A 27,089-nucleotide genomic window follows, 5' to 3' on the forward strand; every position below is an offset into this window, starting at 1 on the left:
GATGGCATTGCTCCACTCTTAAAAGAGCTAAATGGCCAAGGTTCAACATGAAAACCAAACAACCCTGCTTTTCTACCAATCAACACCAACACTACCGGCAACCACTTCATGCAGCCCTTACCTCCAGCGTCTAAAATTGTAACTGCAGCCAATCCAATTTCCAGATTTTTTTTTTCATTGAACACTGGATTGGAGTTTCTGAAGGCCTCAGCCAAGCTGGGCCATTAAACAGCATAATCAGCGCAAGATCCCACACAATGGATATTCATCATTATATGCACCTAATTTAATAGAGAATGAAAAAAGGGGGATAAAAATAAATTCAATCAATATACCGAAACATTGCCAAATTGAATAGTCTACTTGGTTTTCTTCTCAAACAGATACTGAGTACACTGTACTTTGAAGCATCCAAATGGGTTTACAAGATTTACTTGCTTGCGGGCACAGCTCAAGCCCAACCGAAAGCAGCAGTCCCAGCCAAGTTAAGTTGCTGGGGCTGACATGATTAACCATGACTTCTGTAATTACCTGAAAGTAAACATTCAGTCATCAAAACACCTGAGGAAGTCTATTGCATTGAGATCATGCAAAAATAGAAAAGCTAGAATGTCTAATCACCACTAGTGGTGGTAATGGATTGTGGCCCTAATGCCCCCTTCAGAATCCAACTCAGCATACTCATTCTTAGCCCCAAAACATATAGAATATGAGCTCAGCCCTTTTTGAGCCCAATCCTTAGAATTTCTATGCTAAATTTGTAGGCCATTTACCACCCCTAATCACCAAAAGATCAGTGGAAATTAAAACATAGTGATAAATGGATAGAGCACCAAGTAATTAAACCCTGAAGTCCCAGCACCAAGGAAAAAAATATGCTAGGGATCAGGGCCAGGGTTAAGAAATGCAATATTAAGAAATGCGAAAAAAAGTGAGCAACAGCTCGTACCAAACTTTCTTACCCTGTAATTCTCCTAATAGCTAACTCAACTTGTAACCGAGTGTTATTGGTTGGCATCATCATTGTCATCAGAGTCAGAATCACTTGCATTGTATCCTGAAATTTAGAAGGGAAACATGAATAAAAACACCAGATTACACCTTTAAATGAGATTAAGTCCAATAAATATTAATGAAGAATACCTGGACGTTTCATGCCAACCTTCAATGCTGAACTTCTGAATTTTGATGCCCTATCCATCCATTGTCTTCCCTAATAAAAAATAATAACGAAACAAGAGGAGAAAGTACAATGAGAGTGTATATTTGTATGTAGCTAATAATGTTGCAGTTTACAACATGAATTCAGAGACCATCATATACAGACAGACAAAAGAGAATAACATTTTAAACACTATTGAAATCATAAGATTATTTAGATACAAAACCACCATCAAGCATATCATCTATTTAAATTCAACAGTGAATTAAACTTTTAATTTTGATTTACAGAATGGATGCTAGATTATGCTAGAGCATATGTAAACTCTACTATGAAGTATGAGAAAACAATGACCAAATAACATCAGATCATAAAAAAACCATCAAAATAAAAATAAAATAAATGGGTCTTCTAAAAGCAGTGCAGTCAGAAGTAACTCTAGGCCTGGATGATCAGATCGTGATTAAGCACTATTTACAACTCCACACTCCACCTAGCTCCTAGCACTTATGTAGAACACTTACATTGCATGATAGATGCCCGTAAGCAACTTCTCCCTCTCCTGTTTCAACTGGAGTTCAACTTGGAAAGAGACTAGGTGGCTTTTCATTAAAACGAAACATACACCCAAATTTGGGTTGAAATGGAGAACCACACTTCCCACCCCCACCAACAGTCAGCTAGCTCAGTTCCTGGGAGTTCCATACATTCGAACTTACTATAGCTTACTATAGCTCCAAGCCCTACTTCTAAATAATCTGGTAATACTAGCAAGCCCAGTGCTAAAAATGTAAACCTCTGAATGCAATGTCTCAAGAACTCAGACCTCAATGATTATAGATGGTAAAAGATTGATAAAACTGGGATGACATCCTCTAATGGATTAAGAGTGGTCAGCTCAGCCAGCATGCAACAAATGCAATTCAAGATGGATAACATAGCATTACCGGCTCTTGAATGTGTACCAAATGTGCTATTTTTACTTCTGTGATACCCATATTACTGAAGGCTTGTTTGGTTAATCCAATACCAATTAAGGGATTAATGGAACAAGCCCTAAGGTGGATACACAATGCCTGGTTCACCGCTAAACCACCTCAGTAACACTCTGATTGCCTACATAGTCCACCATTTTTAAAGCAATGATGAACGATCATCACCAACTGGAATATTCTTCAAATCTATTTCAGCATAGATGCATTTTTTTTATAGAACCATAATAAAAGCATAAACCACAGATAAATAATGATTTATAACTAAAAGAATGATTTCACCAAAATAATCTCAAATCTACATCTCCAGGGAAATTGGAAAATAATGAGAACTAACAAAGCAACTCTAAATTCCAAACAACGGTAAGAATTGTAATCAGCTCTTGAGAGTGGCGAAACAAAAGCAGAACTTTTTATGTCAATCAATCTTATGTTCCAAGAAATTCTACACACAAGTGCAAAGATGTATTTAACTGTGAAAAATATACAATTTTATCACCAAGAGAAAGGATTCCTCACTCCACACAATTCGTATGCAGCACCAACCACCAGCATGGTTTTGTCACACTCAGTCTAAAACTACGAAAAGCTTGTTGATTACCATGCGAGCATCTTAACTGCAAACTAAGAGCCTTAAAGCTGGATCTGAACCACTAGGATAGATTATGACGATACCACGAATACTGAATCAATGTTTCATCTGGCAGAAGTCAACAGCTAAGTTCCCCATTTCAGCCAGAAAATAAAAATAAAGCTCCACACTACTCCGTTTCTGTTATGTTTTTAATCAGGAAAGAGGGCCCCTTGATATTTTCTCGAAAACAACTCGCAACTCTCCCAACACCAAATCTGAATCTTGACTTATCCAGCAAACCCAGTTGGATAGCCAAGAGTCCCTCAACCTTAAGATCGTTGCAACAGGAAAGTCCAACCACCGCTATGGAAATGGACAATCTAAGCTAAGCAAGGAAACTGAATAGAATCCCCATCTCACTAGGACAGACTAAACAAGGAAGCTGAACCGAAACAAAGCTCTTGTTAAAGAAGGTAGGTTGCTGTACCTTGTACTCATTCTTGGGGACCCCGTATCCGGAGAAGAACATCTGCGCGACGAGCACCTGGTTGGCGATGTCCCCTTTGCGCGCCTCCTTGAAGGCGTCCTGGAACCAGCGCTGCACGCAGTCGCCCACCACCTCCGACAGCGGCTTCCGCTCGCACTCCGACCCGCCGACTCCGTTGGCGCCCTCCATGGCTTCCTCCCTCCCGATAACGATTCCGTCGCCGGTAGCAGCGGCGGCGAGGGGTTCGGATGCTTCCTCCAACCTTCCGGAGACGAGAGGGAGAGCCGCAGCCGCCGGGTTGGGCTGGAGAAAAGAAAAAGGGAGAGTGGAGACGAGGCGCGCGGCGAGAAAAATACAAATAGGCGGCGAGAGAGGGGCGTTTGTGTAAATTTGCGATTGGCTTTTGCCAACTTGCCCGCGCGGCCTGCAGGCTGCAGCAGGCAGGATGCGTTGGCAGAAATAGCCGTCGACGCACGCGGTTTTCGAAATGGATGCGGTGCGCTATCGTGTAGTCGGAACCGGACACGCTCCAGCCGTTTCCAAATCGGTGTGACTTGTGGAGTAGTGATGCCATCATCGCTACTCCCATCATCGAAACTATGCAATTGTAGTTTTCACCAAATCAATATATCTTAATTTTTCTTTAAAATTACATACTACAACTCAAACACTCACGACACATACGCATACTCATCTTTATAAACTCGTGAGAACAAATCTTACTTCTATAAGTATTTTCGAAGATTAAGTCGACAAATCTTTAAAATTGACGTATATATAAAAAAATTGGCGAACGGGTATCTAATAGATTTGATTAGTTGACTACAGTAGCATTGCTCAGATTCTGGATTCGTTAAAAGAATTCCTCGCTGGACCGTTGTACCGCCGGTGGAGTTTTTTTTGTAAAAGTTAATACTATCTATAATACTAAATAGTTATATAACGTATGAAATAATTTTATAGAGATAGAAGTAGACATTAATAATGTTTTTTAATATTTTAGTCAAACTTTGACTAGTTCCAAATTTAGAATTGGATTATTATTATATGTAAAACTCAAGAAACGAGGCCACCTCGGTGGCCGGCGAGATACTCCACGTTAGTAAACAAATATATGTACCGTCTGATTTGTCATTTACGGTCCTAGTTTACCCTATCATGAGACTAGTTTAATCCTATTGATTTTATCCACGTGTTAACTCCTTGTTTACTTATGGAAAATATTTTCGGCTTCCTTCTACGCCTAGTCTCTCTAGCCAAAGCGCAGCTCCGCGTCTTCACCGTACGTCCATTCTTTCAGTAGCGCCCCTCCTACTTAGGGATGAAAATACAGCGGATAATTTGCACATCCGAGCCGATCCGAATTCAAATTTTGCTGATGTGGAGAAGAGATTTTGGTATTCACACAGATATAGATAATCCGAATCCAAATATATTTTTTTTTGGAAATGAGAACATTTTATTAATTTCAAAAAGTTACATCGAGTGGATACAACGACTTGAAACCGTTCCCGGCCTCTGTCCATTGGGCACACAGCCTACTAGATTTTAGGTTTAACAGACACATTAATGACTTTCGATCCTGAGACTAGAACGCCACCCATGTGCCTGGGTAAAAAAAAACCTTTGCCACCCGCTCTAACCACCGAGAGGCCGCAGCAAGCGCCTCCTGGGAAGTAGGCTATTGTAGGGTAGCCCATGTATGAAGCCAGTGCGTAGTCCTGTAGATAACCTGCAAAAAAATAAGATTGTTTGTTTTCAAATACAGCGTCATTCCTGCAGAGCCAGACAGACCAGCACATGGCTGCCACTCCCACCATGATGAGTGATTTATGATGTTTTGAAATTCCATTCAGCCAGCTCCTGAACATGTTGGATATACTTGTGGGTTGGCGTAGACCCCATGCCATGTATACCGTGGCCCAAGCCATCCGCGCAAAACGGCAGTCTAGGAACAGATGCTGAATCATTTCATTTTCATGACAGAAGCAACACTGTTGATTACCCTGCCAGTTCCTTTTCGCCAAGTTATCCTTTGCGAGGATTGTTATGAAGAAATTAGTATTAGTGATCAATTTCTATAATAGTTAATTAGTTTAGTCATTAGACGGTTACCTTTCTCGAAAGGGCCAACTCACGAAGGGGCCATCCCGAAGGGGCCATTCACGAAGGAGCATGTCCCTTTGAGAATAGGTACCCTTTCCCTCTTGTACATATATAAGAAGTGGTCTAAACCATCAATCATTCCATTCTACTCTAATTCTAAACACGTTATCAGACACGTTGCTTTCCACTGAGAGAAAGGCCGACGCACCGTTCCCTGGAGTAGTGGTTGGCGCTGTGGTTGAAGAACTCGACGAGAAGAACAGAGAGAGGCCTGGGCCCTCGGCGTAGAGCGGCCATCGATGACGGTGGCATCGAAGGCACCCGCGGTGTCCTCGGTGCCCATCCCTCCTCCACAGGGGCGGTGAAGTGCCAAGAACCGCAACACACGGGCGCTCCGTCACGGCGGCCCTCCGCAGCGGCGAACGGCGTTCACGCGTGGACCTGGAGACGACATCGCTTGGGGCCGGCGGTGGTGACGCCCTCTGGCAACGGCCGTGGCGGTGCAGGGACCAAGGGGTGGCGGCGGCTGGCTTCCAGGGCAGGAAGAGATGCCGCCCCTTGGGGCAGGCGGCGGCGCCCCCAAGCGGCGACGGCGGCGCCCAGCAGGGGCGTGGCGGTGCTCGGCCAAAGCCCAAATGGCGGTGCTCGGCGCCCGCGACGGCATCACATCCAGGCGGTGGCAGCGGCACTCCATGGCTCGGCGGAGGAGCACGCCGGTGGCGGGGCACAAAGACAGACGGCGACGATGGGCGGATGGAGGCCTCGGCCAGCCGAACGGAGACGACGACTGATGGCGGCAGCTGGTGCACGCGGACCCGGCGGCGCTGGCCACTGCCTGCGGCGGCGCTAGGCGCGGCGGCCGACCGGACCGGCGGCGCCCAGAGGGGCAGGCGGTGGTGGCGCCCTTTGCCCCGAACGGGCGGCAGCTTGCCCTTCGGGCAGGGAGCGGCGGCTCCTGGAGGCCCCTAACCGCCTCCCCCTCCCTGTCATTTTTTTAATCGAGCCAAGATGGGCCACGCCAGGCTGCTGCGCTCTGAACCAAATGAGACCACCAGCGGAGTCAGGCTATGCTATTTCATTTTTTTCTCTCTCACATGCAATCTTGCAATAAGGCCTCCTACGTTCTATCTATTTACATATTGAGTAAAATGTACTGTGGGTACATGAATTTGTAGTGTTGTGTCAAATAGGTGCATAAACTTAGAAACCGGACATCTAGCCCCTCGAACATGCGAACCCGTTCACCCCAGGTCCAGTCCGGTTTTGCATGGCTTGCATGGCACTGTGCGCCCGCGATTTGCTACAGTAAACCAGGATTTGCTACAATACCCGCGGTTTTGTTTTCCTTTTCTAATTTATTTCGGCTGAATCTTTGAAAATCATAACTCTTCGATACAACATCGGATGAAGATATTTTTTATATGAAAATTGTAGCCCTCGACGAGATCTACAACTTTCTAGTTTTGAGTTTTTTCATTTGATGAAGTTAAGTTGCCCAAAAAAAATTATACAAAAGTACAGCACCATAATAATCACGTACTTCTGCTTGTCGCACTAGAAAATTAATATATTTTTCTGTTTGTTGTCAAATGAAGACACTTGTATACTAAAATTTTAGTACTCTAAAAGATCTAGATTCTTAGAGTTTTAAGTTTTTATATTTGTTAAAATCTCGATAAAACAGTATAAAGCAGCATATTAAGTACGCAAAAGACGTTGAGGCTTTATACTATTTTATCAACATCTTAACAACTTTAAATGTAAAAACTCAAAACTACAAGAATCTAGATTGTTAAAAGTGTTAAAATTTTGGTATACAAAGTGTCTTCATTTGACAACAAACAGAAAAATATATTAATTTTCTAATGCGACAAGCAGAAGTACGTGATTATTATGGTGCTGTACTTTTGTATAATTTTTTGGGCAACTTAACTTCATTAAATGAAAAAACTCAAAACTACAAAGTTGTAGATCTCGTCGAGAGCTACAATTTTCATATAAAAATCATCTTCATCTGATGTTGTATCGAAGAGTTATGATTTTCAAAGTTTCAGCCGAAATAAATTAGAAAAGAAAAAACAAAACCGCGGTAACTGTAGCAAATCCGGGTTTACTGTAGCAAATCGCAAGCGCACAGTGCCATGCAAGCCATGCAAAACCGGAATGGACCTGGGGTGAACGGGTTCGCAAGTTCGATGGGCTAGATGTCCGGTTTCTAAGTTTATGGACCTATTTGACACAGCACTACAAGTTCATGTACCCACAGTGCATTTTACTCTTACATATTTATGATTGCATTTATAATTGCAATATATTGCATTTATAATTGATGATATAAATGCTTGTTTTAGACTTTGAGTTTAAATGCCTTATGATGCAAATTATTACCTAGAGTAAATAGATAGTTTTTGAGACCTATGAGTCTTTATAAAATTGCATCATAATATATTATATTGCAGAGTTTTTCACTATTTAATATATTATATTTCTATTTTAGTCAGTCTAACAGAATTTGTATGATAGAGTTTTACTGCTCTATATTGTTTTGCTCTAAATGCCAGAAAATTGTTTGTCTAAATATACATAATTTGTTGATTTTGATTGGCAAATATTTTTAGTTGCAACAAAATCGAAGCCTCTTAATTAATTGATAGTTAATTAAGAATGGATTGTTTTAGGTTCATATGAGCCTAATCGGAAAAGGCAATATGGTAGGCAAACCATTTTTGCTAGTGAGGCTAACATAGGAAGTGGATTTTTGCTTTAGTCCTACGGGATTTTGCATAAACTATGCCACTACCCAACTATAGCACTTTGTGCGTTATTATTGCACTATATCTGCTAGGTATTGTAATTGTATATAATTTGTGGTTTGATTATATATTATATTACAATACCATCTATAATTCTATTATATTTTCGGAGTATGTGGTGCACCAATCTCCTTTTGCACCACATACATATTACATTTGTGACTTTGATAATTAATTTGGGATATGTTGGTGCACCCAAACCCACGTTTTGCACCAACATATATGTTACATTTGTATCTATGTAATAGAATTGTGTATGTTGGTGCCTGCAAACCATATTCTGCACCACATACTTGTTAAATTTGCTAGTTTACATAATTGCAATTTAACAAAGTTCTTATTGGATAAGAAGACATTAATCCATCTATGATTAAAATATGCAATATATTTTTTTTGATTATTTTGGTTATAAATACAAGGTAATAGAGTCTATTGCATTGGCTGTGTTTAATTCCTTGTGAATTATTCTGCCCTGAGATCGTGCCATAGCGGTGATCTAATCACCTGTTACTGAGAGGTCTACATCTTGTTTCTTTGAAATATAATGATTACCTACATTGTGTTTTTAATCAAAATAAAGTTTTTGGATTGCTCTTTGTCATCATATTATTTTATTATTACATAAGGTATTAGAGTCCTAAGCAAACGCTGCGTTTAATTCCTTATGAATTATTCTGACCAGAGACCGTGCTTAGGCAGCAATTTACATTGCCTACTATAAAGATCTACTCTATGTTTCTGATATAGAGATTATCTATCTTGTGTATAAAAAAATTTATGATGATTCGTTGTATGGTCTATACATTTATATGGTTACCGACAATGATCCAAAACTATGATAAGATTTATAATTAAAAATATTGCATTTGAAATCACAACAACACCATAATAATTTGAGTTTACCTTAAGTGTAAATTCATTAAATCAATGGTTTGTATCATATTGTGGATATTGACTTCAGAGGAGTCTGTTGAACTCACTCTCGATGGCATCAATATGCCATATAGACAATGGATATTAATATCGGTTTTATCTCATAAACTAATAAAAGAATTTAATGACCCTTGATTGGAGTCATTTATTATAGGTCACAAAAATTATGCCTTACTGTTGTTAAGGAGCAATATCCATAAAGACTATCGATAAGAATATCTTATGGAAGGAAAATTGATCTATATCAAACATCAATAAGGTATAAAATAGGAGCTACGACATAAGATTTGAAGGGTTTTTCAATCTTAAATTTCAAGTTCTGTAGGAAGTTGATTGTTTTTGCTGGATCATCTAAGATCGCATAACAAAAGCTCCTATTTCTATCATAAAAGAACCTAAATTCAAGGACAACAAGCTCATCAAATATAATTTGAAACACTTATTTTGAGATTTGGAATAATCTCATGGTCCATTGATATTGTTTAGTCCATCGAAATATGTTGTAATACTTGTTGTCAATACATAAGTATTGTGAGTATCATATTGATGGATTTGATACTTGACAATATTTTGGTATTTCTTTATATTTGACAAGAATTTCATAGTTTCTTATCATGTATAGATTGTATGGGAATTATTCCAAAAAGGAATGATATATGCCTAGTGGACATTTGTCACAAACACTATAGTTACGAAAGCAAAATATTCCTGGTTCTTATGATAAGAAGGGGGAATAATTTTGGTCATCGCTGGTGTGATGCATTGATAGTTTGTTCAATTCTTCCATTGATAGTTTGTTCAATTCTTCCACTATCATTCTTCCAAAAGATATGGCATATAAGTAATGAGATGGATCTCATTTTTGTTGTATTATGCATACAACCATCCTGTACACCAGGTTGCGTATCCAAATTTTTCACACGGTTGATCTATTCAATTTGAAATGATCAACTTGGGCATCCAAAGGGATGCGTGAGAAATTAATGGCAATTCATTTGGTCCTGACTTTCCCAAAGTGTGGATACGATAAGTACCATAGGGATACAGATTTTAAGACCCTCTTATCTTAAAATCAGGTTGACTTTATTAGATTCCTTGATCATATTCAAAAAATATGTATGGGTCCGATACAAAGATTGTATGGATAGTTCAGGCATTTCATGATTGTATAGATACATCTATGAGATGATCTAGAGTGTGTAAAATTTACACACTCAACCATACATTTGGTAGATAATGGTTCTAGTTATGAGCATTATCCTGAACATTACAAAATCTTTATACCTTCAATGACGATTGCTTGGTATCACAAGAGTTTAGTTACATATCCAAAAGCATAAATTGGAATCTATAAGTATACCATTAAAGTTATAACTGGATCATCGTTATTGGATTGCTATCATCAACTTCGTATTGAAGTCAGGTAGATTTACACACTCCTAACTTATGATTAAGCATATCTCCCATATGCATATAGTACGTGGAAATACATGAAGATTTCCTATTTGCGTAAGATTGAGTTACGTTGTATACATACCACTCTCACCACCACAGCATACATTGATGGGTTCACACAGGAAATTGGGGATCATCTGAGATTTCAAATCTCTGTCAATTGTTCTGTATCTAGATCTCTTAGAGAGAATCTATTTACAACCTGTATGCTGGGTTTTAGTATAGATGAGCTTTTCCAAGCATTAGGGGGAGATTAGAAGTACCATATATAATGCCCGGAAAACATTTGAATGCATAAAGCATTTCAAGCTCAGGATCACGTACTAAATTAACTAAACTTTGAGTTCAAAGATTTGCATAGTATTGCAAATAAACTGCCACATGCATTTACTAATCATTAATCTAATGCAAGTATGTGCCAAAAAGAGTAGTGGTACTAAGTAAAACCACTCAACTCCCAATTGTAAATAAGAGGGAGAACAGTATGGCCATAAAGCAGGATTATTCATGCTAGCAATAGAAGAATTTTCTTCTAAAGTAGTAAATGCAACTCAACCTTTGGTTGAAAGATACCTAGAGGACATTTTATGTCGGGTGGATATTTATAATCCACAACCCAGCTCAGAGGTGCACCAAAATACTGATGCTGGGATATCGGAAAGCCCTGACTCTCGTTTAAGGAAGTCACGATGAGTCATTCAGGGTCCATTTTTGAGTTTTGATAACTGGAGAATTATATCATATAAAGGCTACATGAGTCGACTCATACTTCTCTGAATAAATTGAATACATTATTCAAAGTTATCCAGTTAATAAGACCATGTCAGAGTGCTTTGTCACTCTTACTGAAACTTGTTGAGTAAAGTTATACATATAGAGATAGTCTTGCTCACCAGAAGAGAGATGTTTTTGGTAGTATAGCCAACACCTAGACGTACCTTTACTGTGGGTACAAAAGTGTTTTCATCCTAGAATGGATTGAGAACAATGAGGTGGTGAGATTAAAGCAAGACTAGTAGCATAAGGGGTTTACGCAAAGCCCAGAGCATTGATTTCAATGCAGGTTATTCTCCATAGTAAGTTATAAATTTCTGATACTACCTTTTGACTGGCAGTACAAAAGCATCTATCTTTGCAGTTGATATGTAGTGATTTACATATGATCACTTGATTTGGTATATTGTGAAACTTCCGGGAAGGAGTTTACATATCCAATACTTACTTATATATAAAATCGCAACAAATACCGTGTATTGCTTAAGTCAATATATGACTTAAGGCAGTTAAGTTGATTTTGGTACAATCGACTTTGTATGTATTCCTTATATTGAAGGATACAAGATTGATTACACGTGGTGTTCATTTCAGAATCCTTAATTGGATTTTCTAGTATTATATGATGGTCAATAATCTTGACATCATTGGTAATGAACACTTGTCAAGAACACGTTGTGATCTAAAGACGGAGTTTAGAGATGGAAGATAACGGTCTAAACCAAAATTTTATTTTGTGTTTAGAATCCAAGTATCTTCTCCCAGGTTTTTATAGTAAAGCTATCTATATCCACATCATATTGAATCGTTTAATATGAAAGGGAATCCTTTGGTGGTTCTACCTCATGATAGAGAAACATATGAGGGGAGATTGTTTTATGCCATAGTGATTGAATTAAGATAATAGGACATGTGGTCCATTATCCCGGTGCCATTTATGCGCTAATATATATATTGCAAAAGTTCCCGGCCGGATATTGTCTTTGCAATAATTTCTATCTAATAGCTGCGCTATTCTACCTAAGATTGGTAGATTGAAGTTAAGAATATCTTTGATATCTTAAAATAGCACATACAGATTTGGTATAATGCGTGATCCGATTATGTGGATATCATGATTCTGGTTATCTATAAGATCCCCAATATTCCAGATCATTAAAATAAGCTTTACATGAATATGGAAAGACCAATATATAATAGTCTTTAAGTACGTAGACATTTAATGGTCAATTCCATTAATCATTCTGATATTGTATTGTATAAGGCTACACATGAATGTGTATAGCTTGACAGAATAATATGTCACATACTGAAGTTATGTGGTATTGATTCTATTGAATCAAAGGTCATTATCTATAAAGGTAATGCAGCTTGTGTTGTTTAGATGGAGACAAGTTATACTTAATGCAATATTTTGCATTAAGATGGTTCTGTTCCATAGGTCATATGGACATATGAATATTTGCAAACTAAGTATTGTGATAATCTTGTTGAGATTTTCACAAAGTATTCCATATTGCACATTTCATATGTGTTGAGTGCATTGGTATGAAAAGTTTGCAAGTTTCAGGGGGAGAGTCTCTCGTCTCTCTGATTAGTAATTTGTTGAAAACATCATATTACACTCTTTTCGTTGTATGAGTTTTTTCCCTTTGGGTTTCTCATATAAAGTTTTTAATGAGGTAATATCAACACAAGATTATGTCCTATCATCCATTTTTCCCCTAGAGGTTTTTGGTGGATGATATTGGAACATACGATACATTGTACTCTTTTTTATGTGAGTTTTTCTTATTGAGGTTTCTCATATAAAGTTTTTGATGAGGCAATGTCAACATAAAGTTATATGCTATATCATCTAGTTTTCCTCACCAGGGTTTTTAGAAGATGATATTTGAAGCATATTGACCATAGGGTCAAGGTGTTATTAGACTAAGACTTTGGGTTATCTCAAGGGTCTACTGACATTGGTTATTATATATTATGATGTTTCTCCTTATTTTCCCACTGGGTTTGAAGGAGTTTTGCCTAGTATACCCGAATTACTTTGGTTTTTCCCATAGGGTCTTCCAAAGATTCTCCTCACATTTTTCCTGAAAGGGTTTTTGGGGGAGTTATATATATCACATCTCTTGATTTTTCCCATAGGGTTTTCAAGGAGTTATTTGATTGATTACAAGACCACAAGAAGATCAAATTGATTACAAAGAAGAAGAAAATTGATCAAGAGGGAGTGTTATGAAGAAATTAGTATTAGTGATCAATTTCTATAATAGTTAATTAGTTTAGTCATTAGGCGGTTACCTTTCTCGAAAGGGCCAACTCACGAAGGGGCCATCCCGAAGGGGCCATTCACAAAGGGGCATGTCCCTTTGAGAATAGGCACTCTTTCCCTCTTGTACATATATAAGAAGTGGTCTAAACCATCAATCAATACAATCAATCATTCCATTCTACTCTAATTCTAAACAAGGATGATGCCGCGCTTAATATACCAGAGGAATATCTTGATTTTTAATGGTAGTTCCAGCTTCCATAGTTTCTTGTTGACATTGGGAACGTTCTAACTTATTAATCCCCGGTAATGTGACTTTACTGAGAAGACACCTGCCGGGTCAAGATTCCATCTGAACTCATCCTCATCGTGGCTGAGTGTGATGGGAGCCAGTTGGGCTGCTAGGTTATTCCACATTGCTAGTTTATTTCCGATGAGATCCCTACGCCAAGATAGATTGGGTGTTGGAGCTGAAAGCACTTGACCCACCGTATCCTGTTTTCTCCTTGCAATATTATATAGTTGCGGGTATTGTTATCTCAAGGGTGTGTTACCTAGCCAAATGTCTTCCAAAAATCTAACTTGTGACCCATTCTTTATAACGAAGGTCCCGAACCGGAGGAACTCGTTTTTTGCTTTCATCAAGCTTGCCCAGAAATGAGAGTCACCGCTTTTCCATTGGACTTGAACCAATGATTTAGTCCCTAGGTATTTGTTGCATATAATCTGCTGCCAAGTACCATCTGTTGTCAAAGTCGGTACAACCACTTGCTGAGCAATGCGATGTTTTTAAGTTCGAGATTTTGTATCCCCAAACCTCCTTGTTCTTTAGGTTGGCACAGGATATCCCACTTTGCTAGCTGATATTTTCGTTTGTGCTCATCGCTCTGCCAGAAGAACCGAGATCGGAAGTAATCCGACTTCTTGCGAACCCCTTTTGGAATCTCGAAGAAGGACATCATGTACATCGGTAGGCTGCTAAGAACTGAGTTGATCAAGGTTAGCCGCCCTCCCGTGGAAAGGTTTTTCTCTTTCCAGCTATTGAGGTGCTTTTCAAAACATTCTTGTACTCTCAACCAATCGTTGTTTGACAATCTCCAAAAATGGATCGGGATGCCCAAATAACAAATAGGAAAGGTACCGGTGTTGCATCCAAACAGCTCCATGCACTAATCCTCAAAGTCCTTGGCCTCGCCAAAACAAAAGAGCTCACTCTTGTGGAAGTTAATTTTCAGACCTGATAACTGTTCAAAGGCACAAAGAATTAACTTCATGTTTTGAGCCTGTTCCAGGTCATGCTCCATAAAGAGAACGGTGTCGTCAGCGTACTGTAGGATGTAGGGGCCGCCGTCAACTAGGTGCGGCACCACACCCCTCAGCTGATTGTCCTCTTTGGCTCTATTTATGAAAATGGATAGCATATCAGCTACTAAGTTGAAAAGGATGGGTGAGAGGGGGTCGCCTTGTCTCATACGTTTCCTTGTTTGGAAGAATGGGCCTACCTCATCATTGATGTTGATTGCTACACTGCCGCCAGATATAAAGGATTTGATCCACTGTATCCATTTTGGTGCAAATCCTTTCATCCGGTGCGTTTGTAGTAGAAAATCCCATTGTACTTTGTCATAAGCCTTTTCAAAGTCTATTTTGAATATGATTCCACTCTAGTTTTTGCGATGGAGCTCATGCACCGTTTCATGAAGAATAGCCACTCCTTCGAGTATGTTACGTCCACTCAGAAACGCTGTTTGAGTGGGGCTAATCAAATGATCCACAACCGAGTTGATGCGGATGGTTGCCACTTTTGTGAGGATTTTAAAGCTTAGGTTCAGCAAACAAATGGGTCTGAATTGTTGGATTTTGCTTGCATTGTGTGTTTTAGGCAGAAACATGATTACCCCAAAATTCAGGCTGAAGACTGGTAAGTCTCTAATAAGCAACTCATGGAACACTTGCATTAGGTCCCCCTTAATGAGGTCCCAAAAATGCTGGTAGAACTCAGCTGGGAAACCATCAGGGCCTGGTGCTTTATTGTGCTCCATGTCGAAAACGGCATATCGAATCTCCTTTTCAGTGAAAGGGGCCGTGAGAAAATCGTTTTCGAGTTGGCTGACTTGGGGTATGTCTCCTGTCCTGTGCTCATCAGAATAGAAATTGTAATCCTCAGGAGGCCCGAAGAGATATTTGTAGAACTGTGTGATATAGGTTTTGAGATTGTTCTGACCCTCAACCTTGATCCCCTCATGGTCCAGTGAAAAGATACATTTCTTGCGATGTTTGCCATTTGCAACCATCTGGAAGTATCTCGTATTGGAGTCTCCGAGGAGGACATCATTTGCTTTGGCCCGCTGGTAGAACTTGATCTCTTCCTCCCGAAGGAGTTTGATCAAGCCATTGCGTGCGTTCTCCAGCTGTGATCTTTCTTCATCTGTGAGCGGTCTAGTTTCTTCTAAGGTATCTAGAGATGTGATAGTGTTCTGGAAGTGTTGTTTTTGGGTCTTGTATTCCCCTTGTATGTGAGCTGCCCATCCCCGCAGATCTTTTCTAAGGGCCCCCAATTTACAGTTCCACCGTTGAGCTGCGTTTTGGCCATTCACTGGCTTATTCCATATTTGCACGACACGATCCCTGAAGTCCTCATGGGAGAACCAACTCAGCTCCATTTTGAACTGTTTGACCGCCCCTGTATAGGATGGTTCGCCCGTGTCTAATAGTAGGGGAGCGTGGTCAGATACACCTCTATAGAGAGCATGCACCATTACCAATGGGTATTTGAACTACCATTCTGTGGTCAATAGGACTCTATCTAATTTTTCAAAGGTCGGGTCTGAAAGAGAATTAGCCCAGGTGAATTGACGACCTGTTAGCTCAATCTCCCGTAGATCGAAGCTGTCAATTACCGCATTAAATAGGAATGGCCAACGGAGGTTGAAGTTGTTCTTATTCTTCTCTTTGCTATGCCTCATTATATTGAAGTCTCCTCCAATCAATGTTGGCACCGGGTTCTGTTGGCAAGTCCGAATGAGCTCAGCTAAGAATGCTTGTTTAAAGTCATCCTGAGCTGGTCCGTAAACTGCCATTAGAATCCACTTGAAATCGTCACTTTTATTGTAGAGATGGAATTTAATAAAAAACTCCCCTTCCACAATTGAAGATAACTCTAAATTTAGGGCATCAATATCTAGCAAAATGCCACCTGACCGCCCTCTCGGTGGAAGACAGTGCCAGATATAATCCGCACCTCCAGATAGGCGGTTCAGATTCGCTCAAGACATATCCTTTTTTCTGGTTTCCATGACGGCTACGAAGTCTAGATTCTGTTCCTTATTGCCTCCGAAATGTAGCGATATTTAGCCAAGTCTGAAAGACCTCTGCTTCCAGTAAATTCCTTTCACGGGGAAACACTATTGAATTGCTTTGCAGACCGCCTACGGACCTTGTCTTTTTTCGCTGATGATTTCGACTTTCGTCTAGATACCTTTAGATCACAAATCTTTGTGGTCAGGTCTGAATCATCAAAATCAATATCAGTCAGGTCCTTGACCAAGTGGGATAAGAGCGCCTCATCTTGTGCGGCATCTTCCTTATCACTCGGATCAAAAGGATTATTCTCCAACCCAGCCCTGTTTAAGTTCTTTTTGCGTAACTGAAGGGGGGCTCTATCTGTTTCTATTCTTCTAAGCGCGTTATAGGAGACATGTATGGCATTATTATTGGCCCCTACGAAGATCCCAATAGATTTTAATTTTGTCGAGCAGGATTCTTGTGTAAGATTATTGAATAAACTAGTTGAGAAAGTACCTGGTGGCACTCCAGCTGGGCTCGTGCTCGAAGGTGTTGTGGCGCCGATCATATTTTTTGATGTCGTGCGCCTCATTGCCTTTTCCATGATAAGCTCATCTGCCGGTGTAGTCATTCTCGTATTAGTAAAATCCAAATATATGCGTACGGGTATAGGATATCCTATCGTATTAGTAAAATCCGGTGAATATGGATTAGTTGATAATTGAATGTGGATAATCTGAAGCTTACAATAGGATATCCGACTACTTTCTCGAGTCCAGCACACTGTGTACAAATCTAGCTCATCCTAAATACACACATAATATTTTTATGAGGCCTTTTACAATGGTTGGTGGTGCCTCTTGGTGTCTCCCCAAAAATAATTAATTAATTAATTAATTTGAGGGGCGGATGGGTACTGTGGTAATTCGCCACCCCCAAACCCCATGCCCCCCTCCTCCTCGCACCAAACCCACGCCTCGGGCAACTGTCCTCCCTCACCCGGTCTCCCCTAGCGGATCGCCGCCGCCGCCGCCGCCCTGCTCTGCCGCCGACATCATCGCCGCCGCCGCACCCTTCCCTTGGCCCCGCCTTCGCTCTTTGCGTCGACCGCCCTTCCCTCACCCCCTCCGCTAAAGGTCGTCGCCCTACCCGCGGGTAGGGTTTGGACGCCGCCGGTTGTGTTCCCTACTACATTGCCGCCTGTGCCTGCTTCGTCAGCCGATAACTGCCCCGTGTTTGATCATCTAGCCAAAGGTACTTGGACGCCGCCTCCTGTTGTTGTGTGCCTTGTTTCATGATCAGATGATATCTTGCTCAAGATGGTATTCGATGATTGTAGCGAAATTTTTTGTTTGTATTCTGCATTCTCGAGTGACAGTAATTATACCTCCTGCATGTGTAAGAATCGTAAGCCTTCATTAATATATATGCCTCAATCTGATTGGCTTTTTGATTACAATCGAAACCCTTCTTCGGATTAGTGTCCTACATATTTGTGCATCACAACAACAAAATGGCATTAGCACATTTTATATACAATGGTCTACAATATATATCTTGTCTGTCATCATCCTCTTTGCAGTCTAACTTGTATAACTTCACAGTGCTAACATAGCTGTAATAATATTGTTCACTTCATGTAATTGGTCTGCATTGTACATACATCTCAAAGTTTACTGGTTTTACTTTTTACTAGTTCTGGTTGATATTACTGTTCAAACAAGTGGCTATTGATATGTTGCCTTTAGCTCTGCTGCATCTAGTTCCCTTGGCTCTGCTGTATCCAGTTGCTTATGCCTTTTTTGAGTTTTCCCTATTTCCCTTCATCTAAATCACCCTGAAATTTGTATTAGGCTAACTATATGTGAATTATATACATCTCATTGATCTTTGGGTTTTATACTACAATCTTTGATTTCAATTTTTATGCAGCATAACTGGAATTAATCAGTATACTGCAATCATTTAGTTTGTTTAATGTTGTTGATGGATGCAGGAGGAAATGGCGGATCTTGAGTCTTTGCTGGAGTACAATGAAATTGTTAGGAAGATATTCGCAATCAAAGATAAAGGATTTCAGTTTTATAACACATACACACTTGGTAAAGGATTTAGTGTGAGGAAAAGCTATGTTGAGTGGAAAAGTGAGCACACTGAGCTGACCCTTCGGAGGTATGTCTGCAGTCGTCAAGGTTACCATGAAGAGAAGTACGTGAAGAAGGGGATTAAGAAGCGGAGGCCACGGGATATAACTCGTGTTGGATGCCCTGCAAAATTTGTAATTGCACTGGACCGGAGCACCGGGCAGTGGTACATGAAGAATTTTATCGACGAACACAACTATCCGCTGGCTTCAGCCGACCTTAGTTGCCTGCTGCATTCACATCGAAAAATCAGCGATGCGCAGAAAGCTGAAATTGTGGAGCTGGGGGTTGCTGGGATCCACAAACACTAAATTTTTGAAATTATGGAAATGCAGTATGGTGGGTATGAAAAGGTTGGCTATACATCAAGGGACTTGTATAATTTCTGCCATCTCTATAACCAGGATATAATTACTAATGGTGATGCTCAAATAGTCATCAGTCACCTGAAGGAACGTCAAAACAGAGATTCTGAGTTCTTCTTCAAGTACATGACTGATGGGAAAGGACACGTGCAGGGAATGTTCTGGTGTGATACTCAATGTATGCTTGATTATACAACATTTGGTGATGTCATCATATTTGATAGCACCTACAAAACAAATCGGTACAACCTGCCCCTTATGCCTTTCATTGGGGTGAATCACCATTACCGCACAGTTCTTTTCGGATGTGGAATTATTTCTCATGAGAATACCGATTCATATGTGTGGCTGCTGAAAACATTTACCGAAGCTAATGCTCAGAAGCATCGTATTTCCATGATCACTGATGGAGACCTTGCTATGCAGAGAGCAATCAGTGTGGTGTGGCCGAATTCACCGCATAGGCTATGCGGATGGCATATTGAGTTGAACCTAGTGCTCAATGTTCACAATGATACACTAAAGGGTGCATTCAGGGTTTTTTTGTATGACCTTTGCTCCATAGAAGAGATTGAGAGGAAATGGCAGGTGTTCCTGGCTGCCAATAAGGTCAAAGAGGACTCGTGGCTTTATCAGATGTATGAGGTGAGGCAAACCTGGTGTGCTGCGTATCATGTAGGTCATTGCTTTTTAGGATTGAGGAGCAACCAACGGAGTAAGAGCATGAACTCTAGGCTTCAGATGAAACTGGATGGTAAAATGACCCTGTTAGAAATGGTACAACACTATGAGATCTGCCTTACAAAGGTGCGTAGAAATGAGGCGGATGACGACGCTAAAGCACTGCAATCTGCGCCATTCACAGAACCTGATGCTTTAGTTCTTGAGATAAATGCAAAGGAAAAGTTCACACCAATTGTTTTTAAGGCGAAGGTCCAATTCAGCGTGGAAGCAGCCAAGAAGTGTTCTCTGATTGAGATTCTAGGTGGCGATGATACAACTGAGCATATTGTTGGAAAGAGAGATAGAGACATCATGTACTATGTGAAATGTGAATTAACTGAAGAGGTCAATCAGAAGAGAATTTTCTGTTCTTGTCGTAAGTTGCAATCCCTTAGAACCCCCTGCTCACACATCTTCTATGTATTGGGTCTCCGGGACGAGAGCAAGCTTCTAGACTGCTGTGTTTTGGAAAGGTGGACTATGGGGGCGAAGCGTGCATTTTCGACGATATGGAAGAACGCCATGTATGACTATTCCCCTACCCTACTAAGGTTCCGTGAGCTACGCAATCTCAGTCTTGCTGCAGCCTTCATAGCATCTCGTTCAACCGAAGCATATGAGTGGACCAAACGTGTCCTTGAACAAGAAGATGCTGTGATCGTGCCAAATACAGGAGCAAACGAAGGCTAGATGTATAGACCTGTGCTGCCACAAATGCCGGAGGTTGATTGTGAAGAGTTCAGAGATGTCCTGGATCCCATGACTGTGCCTGGCAGAGGGGCCTCGAAGAAAAAGTTGAAGTCAAGTTCAGATAAGACTGAATCTACCATGAAATCTTCCTTGAAATGTAGCCTATGTAGGGGCTTGGGTCACAATCGGCGTACATGCTTCTTGAGACTAGAGGTAGTTTTGAGTAATGTTCATCAAAGTTGACAACTGCCCATGTGTGAGGCATGTGTACTTATGACTGATGTTCATCTTTAATTGTAGGAAACAAAGCTCCCTGAAGATGTGCTAGATTAACGATTTGCCAAGGATCTGATTGCAGCTACCGAATGGATATAGGTAAGGAGACAATTTTCATCTTCATTCGCTGGTAAACTCTACGTTACGAAGACTAAATTATTTTTCCTTTTTCCTTCTTGTACAGAACCTTGTCTATTAGCAGGATCCATTTTCTTTGTGCGCTACCTTGTCGTCTAATCAAGAGTGACAGCAATGGGCATGAGTGGAACTTGCTGGCATAGTCATTAGGCTTAGTTTTGCATGGGTGTATCTCCAGACACCTTCCTTGGTAGAATTGTAACAAAGTATTACGCTGATATGAAGCGCCTGTTTGCATTTGTGAATTCTTTGTGTTCCATTTATTGCAGTGCAATGAGCGGCAGCATCATGTCTTACTGCACTACAGGTCAGACCGGTGTGCGCACCGTACAACATCACTGCAACATTTTTGCTGTACTTCGAGAGACAGTTGGAACTGTGGTTCCCACGCAATGACAGTCACCGGACAATATTTCTAGGTTTTGACTGTCTCAAGGTCCTGACATTCACCGGACAATGTTTCTAGACTTTTTACTGTCTCAAGGTCCTTACATTTGCCGGATAATATTTCAAGGTCTTGACAGATGCCAGACTTTTTTTGTCAATGCAATTCAGTACGAACTCAGAGGACTTAAATTTTGATGAGTTCCTCTTCTGATGCACTCATCATTCAGACCGGTCGCTGCACTCATCAGATTTGTTGGTGAACTATTATATCCACGAACTTGTGAAAGATTTCTAGTAGGAACTCAATGGACTTGAATTTGGACGTGTCAATCACCGATCGGACCAGGTGACTCACGAGGCATTTTAGATGGACTCGGCAGATATCTTGATGGATCTATTCTTCCCATGCACTATTCGACCGATTCTCCATTCTGATCATTAGAGCATTTTTTAGTAAAGTGCGAGGCTACCCATTCAAAAGTGCCCCTCCTACTATTCGCGAGTGCAACATCATGTCTTACTGCACTAACATCAACACCATAGCGTTTTCCTTGTACTTCAAGACTCAGTTGGAACTTTGGTTCCCATACACTTACAGTCACCGGACATGTTTCTAGGTTTTGACTGTCTCAAGGTCCTGACATTGACCGGACAATGTTTCTATATTTTTTACTATCTCAAGTTCTTTACATTTTTACCAGACAATATTTCAAGGTATGGGCTCTAGGAGAGGTACCACGGCCCATGGGCCAGAGAGAGGTACGGCAGCCCATTGTTGTTCCGTGTGGATCTGTCAGGGATGTGTCTGGTTATTTTGTATGACTTTCCCCACCAATACACCGGACAATCTACACCGCACTGTCTATCTGCAATGGTCTCACCGGTGCTATCCGCAACTGGCCAACATCAGGTGAACGTCTCTATCCTGTTTTATCGATGGTCCCACTCGCCCCTCCCCGGAGCTTTGGAATCCCAACCGACGCCACAGGAAACGAACCGCGCAACCACGCGGCCACCCCCAAGAATTAATCCAAACTGTCTCCGCCGCCACACACGCACACGCAAGAAACCCTAGCCAGGAAACCATCCCATGCTATATGACGCCATATGATTATGGAGCCATGGCGCCCGCCACCAGTGAACATCGTCACACCAATGGGGGCATCGGACACAAAGCCGAAGCGCCATCGCCCAACGACGCCGACCAGTCTACCGACAACTATGCGTCAATGGGTTGCATTCGATACAACCATTCTCGATGTGTGGATAACCTATGATGCGGAGGTGGTGGCGAGCTTTCTCGAAGACATCCGCCGTGGCAACTCAGTGCAACGCCACTGCAAGCTCGTTGGATTGGACACCGAGTGGAAAAGGCTCCCTTGCGGCGACGTCACTACTGCCATCTTGTAGTTGTGCGTCAGCAATAGTGTCCTTGTGTTCCAGGTCCTCTATGCCAGCGGCGGTGACCTTCCCAAAGTCTTGAAGAGGTTTCTGACAGAGGAGGACAACATCTTCACCGGCACACACATCGAGAACGACGTGAAGCGGCTGCAGGATGACTTCAGCACCACAATAACCAATCCGATCGACCTCCAATTGGTAGTCCCCGGAGCCGCTGCAGAATACAAGCACCTTGGCGGACCCCATCCCGAGTACGGAGTTCGTCATTCGTCGCTCGAGAAGATCGCATCGGAGGTACTGTGCCTACCTCACCTCCGCAAGCCGGCGGGCGCCGACCATGATCACTGGCACGAGAGGTATTTGGACAGCTTCCAGGTGCGCTACACCGCCATAGACGCGTACTTGTCGTACGAGATAGTGAATCAATTGGAGCTCAATCATGGCTATAGATTTGCTTAAGTGACGTGTGTGTGTGTGTGTGTGTGTGTGTGAGAGAGAGAGAGAGAGAGAGATAGATAGATAGATTAAAGTGAGGATTGTAAAGGTCTCCATGACTTGTAATGTCAGAGAGATCTAGCTTCTGAACTATCAGTGATGCTTGTGACCCATCTGGCAATGTAATGCGATCAGCCTATTCTTCGTATCATGTTGGTGATTTATTACATTGACCGTTCAGACGATGCGATCACGTTCCTACCGGAGCATTCACCGGACATTTTATTTTTTTTCTCTACAGATTTCGTGATGGTACTGATCTTTCCGGTGACTGTGGGTGGTGTTCAATAATGCTGTCCTGCGTTGGTTGTACCAAAGTTCATTTGAAAAGACGAATCATTTGTTTCATGTCGATGAATTGGCTTGAATTGAGTACCTGAAATCACTGAAAGTACCTCCATCTCAAATTGTCAATCATTTAGGATTTTCAGACCAATTTTGCCATTACAAGTTCATGCCATTCTGTTATAAGAACTGCACACACATCTAACGCCATTCAGTCATTGAAGTTATAATGTCACAAACTAACAGCGAAAAACGACAGATGATACTTGCCACATCATTTTCACTAAGACACTAACATTCAAAACACAACACCTACATATACAGCAAGTGACACTGGAGATCTGACCTTTCTCATTCACCGGATGACTATGACCATCCGGTGAGGAAGCACTGACAAATATATTGGAATATTTCAATGATGCTGATTCCTTGCACTCCAGAAGGATCACAAGGGTTGGGTGTAGGGTAACAACACAGGTCTAACCGGTGATGGCCGTAAACTTGGAATGTTAGCTAGCGCTCTTGAAAGATCAAACGGTCCAGGTGTACGGTGCTAGCGCACATGTGAAGTAAACTTGGAATGTTACACTGCACTCCAGGAAGATCATCCGGTGAGGATGTATGGTGGTAGAATTTCTAACCGGTGAGTGCAGTAAACTTGGAACACGTCCAATACAACTACTCTGAGTACCAGCAAGAGATCATCAATGAAAGCAAAAGATACAGCTAGTGACTTGATTCTGGTCATTGTTAAATCCAGCCCAGAGCCTGTGCTTCTGCAACATTTTACATTCATGTCATGTTATGTTATGCTTGGAGCCTGTTTGGTTACTGGGCTCCAAATTCTAGTCTAGACAGAAATGATCCAAACTTCCAAACGCAAGGGGCATCCAAAGTTTTGGATCCAAACCGGAGGTGCATCTAACAATTTTTGTTGAAACTATCTAGAATTTTGGATCAACCAAACACACATCGTCTAAAATTCTAGGCTGGCATCCAAAGTTTTGGAACCCAATAACCAAACAGGGCCTTGGTTCTAGACTCCATGTTCATGTAGCATTTGACTGTGATTGATGGTAGTGGTGTGGCGTAAGTTGCGATAGAGCAGGTCAAACTGTGCTTGCTGAGACGTCACATCAGTCTCCGTCAACCTGCTGGCCAGGGGTGATGCCATCAGATCCATATTGACCACGAACGCTGCATTCATTCAGAGTCTTGTATAACTTGTCATGATTACATATCATGTCATGCTTCGTTTAGTGGTAAACTATTATTTACACTTGTGCCAGTGCACCAGGCAGAAGCAACGTGGCTTCACCCCTGCTGTTGGCTACTGCAGTAGTTTGCGTACGCTACTAACTCACACCGCACGTGAAGCGAGACGACGCTATGGCAGCACCGTTGAGTTTTCTGCACTCACCGGTCACATCGGAATACACCATAGGACGGACCTATCGATCTATCTGGTGAAGTTAACATTCTTACCCTTCTAAATCTACCGGATTCCCCCTGTAAATCTTCGTGGGCTTTGACCGCCGCCCGCCCCCATCCGGCCCATCCACCTCGCCGGCTGCTTGGGTTGTTTCACGTGTTCAGGCCCATCTGCCTCACGGCCCGCTTGGGTTGCTAGCGTTTTCCTCTATTATTCCACTCACAAGTCAGACTGTTGCTATGACTGGCCAATTTGTTCATGTACTCGATAGATTTCCTCATAGTTTGCAATGACCATTTGGACTAGTGTTCTCGGTTCCATAGACCGATGATCTTTAGGATGAGCCTCACTAGCATATTCTTGATCCTTTGTGAGACGGGTGCGGTGAGGCCGGTGCGCCACCCGTACCAATTATCGGATTGATTTTGTGAAACTCGACGCTCCGGAGCCAGACAATGGTAACACAAATGTTTGACCCATGTTCAGTGTTTACTGTCACCGTAATATTATTTACTCACATGACACATTCGTTGATTGACCACCTCTTTCGACGCATGTTTTGGACTGGTGGCCATTGGTCAGAAGCACTGAGCGAGTCAGCGAGATGACTGGTGGTCGATTCATGCACCAATTCGACCGTTGATCGATGGACAAGTTCACCGTACAATCAATAACTTGGAAGGGAGATAGACGATGGGCTATTTCCTAGAGTCATTAAGGATCTCCATATTATAAGCAATAGCATCCATGTTCTAAAGGACACTAGAACTTGTAACGTCAGTGACATCCGGTGAAATGTTCTCCAATCTCCACAATAACCTCCATGAGGAAGGCTACGTGCCAACTTGTGAAAGAATGAGTACATACTTCAATTACTTGAATTTGGACGTGTTCCTCTTTTAGTGCACTCACCGATCGGACCCGTGGACTCACGGGACATTTTCTAAAGGACTCGGTAGATTACCTGACGACACTATTCTTTCCTTGCACTATTTGGACCGATCTTCACCATTCTTGACGGCAGGTCAATATGTTAGGAAACTACGAGCACAAAATGCATTGATGCAAAAGGCAATTGCTGTAGAGAGGCCTTGAAGTTAGTCTGGAACTCTGGATTTTTCTTCTCTGAAGGTGCATGCCCAAAATAGAGGGTACATGTACATTGCACCAGCATTACATGTCGATGATGACGGTTTTGGTCATGCCAAGACATTCCGGTGCAAAACGGTCGACCGGATGCCCAGATGCTCGTGGACGCACACGTGCTACACTGCTGATTGTCATGTTCTTGAAATTGGACGTGTTCCTCTTTTACTCAATGCCGAGCGACGCGGGCAACGGCCCTCTGGAACTGTCACCGTGCACGCTGTAAGGAACATGACACCATTTATGCCATTTCAAGTGATTTTGGTGATTGAATGACAACACAACACTTGGACTAATATGATTGTTAAGATGACCATTCTCAGGCTTTTAGGTTCAAGTGATGACAAAGAGGAAGAGAAGCTCTTCGGATCAAGAGCACTGGAAGAACCGATGCCTAAGCATCGGTGCATCCGACGCTTGTCGGAAGAACCGGCGCTATGAAGTTTGGTGCAGAAGGGAATCGAAGCCAAGTCAGCCTATAGGCACCGGTTGAACCGACGGGTCAAAAAGGGGGCATCGGTGCATTGGGCGTCCTATGTTCCAGAGACGATGTCAAGACCCCAGGAGAAGATTCTTCAGCACCGGAAGAACCGGTGAAGCATCGGTGCATACCATCGGTGTAATGACGTCAGCTGTCAGGAGAAGATTCTTAAGCACCGGATGAACCGGTGATGCATCGGAACAAAGCATTGGTTCAACCGGTGGTCACTGCATCAGCTGTCAGGACTTCAACGGCTACTTTGGTTTATGA

The 27,089-nt window shown here is 41.8% G+C and overlaps 2 protein-coding genes across 2 annotated transcripts; one reads left to right on the top strand and one right to left on the bottom strand.

Moving 5' to 3' along the window:
- Positions 1-237: 237 nt before the first annotated feature.
- LOC120665829 lies at positions 238-3,631 on the bottom strand. The gene is made up of 4 exons (XM_039945510.1): positions 3,216-3,631; positions 1,144-1,213; positions 963-1,057; positions 238-531 (listed from the first exon to the last, which is right to left on the bottom strand). The coding sequence occupies exons 1-3, from the start codon at positions 3,402-3,404 to the stop codon at positions 1,005-1,007; spliced, it is 312 nt and encodes a 103-aa protein (XP_039801444.1). The 5' UTR covers positions 3,405-3,631; the 3' UTR covers positions 238-531; positions 963-1,004.
- A 15,227-nt stretch (positions 3,632-18,858) lies between these two features.
- LOC120667774 (protein FAR1-RELATED SEQUENCE 5-like) lies at positions 18,859-20,778 on the top strand. Its single transcript, XM_039947777.1, has 2 exons — positions 18,859-19,287; positions 19,336-20,778. The coding sequence occupies exons 1-2, from the start codon at positions 18,859-18,861 to the stop codon at positions 20,776-20,778; spliced, it is 1,872 nt and encodes a 623-aa protein (XP_039803711.1).
- Positions 20,779-27,089: the final 6,311 nt, after the last annotated feature.

This window comes from Panicum virgatum, chromosome 3N (assembly GCF_016808335.1).
Source record: "Panicum virgatum strain AP13 chromosome 3N, P.virgatum_v5, whole genome shotgun sequence".
NCBI lineage: Eukaryota > Viridiplantae > Streptophyta > Magnoliopsida > Poales > Poaceae > Panicum > Panicum virgatum.

What these genes read in the sequence shown, in the direction of transcription:
- LOC120665829 (XM_039945510.1), bottom strand. Translation starts at nt 3,404, where the DNA reads ATGGAGGGCGCCAACGGAGTCGGCGGGTCGGAGTGCGAGCGGAAGCCG. An exon ending in TCCCCAAGAATGAGTACAAG is followed by an intron (nt 1,214 to 3,215) that starts GTACAGCAACCT and finishes ATTTTTTATTAG; the next exon opens with GGAAGACAATGGATGGATAG. An exon ending in GGTTGGCATGAAACGTCCAG is followed by an intron (nt 1,058 to 1,143) that starts GTATTCTTCATT and finishes TCTAAATTTCAG; the next exon opens with GATACAATGCAAGTGATTCT.
- LOC120667774 (XM_039947777.1), top strand. Translation starts at nt 18,859, where the DNA reads ATGGCGGATCTTGAGTCTTTGCTGGAGTACAATGAAATTGTTAGGAAG. An exon ending in CTGAAATTGTGGAGCTGGGG is followed by an intron (nt 19,288 to 19,335) that starts GTTGCTGGGATC and finishes ATGGAAATGCAG; the next exon opens with TATGGTGGGTATGAAAAGGT.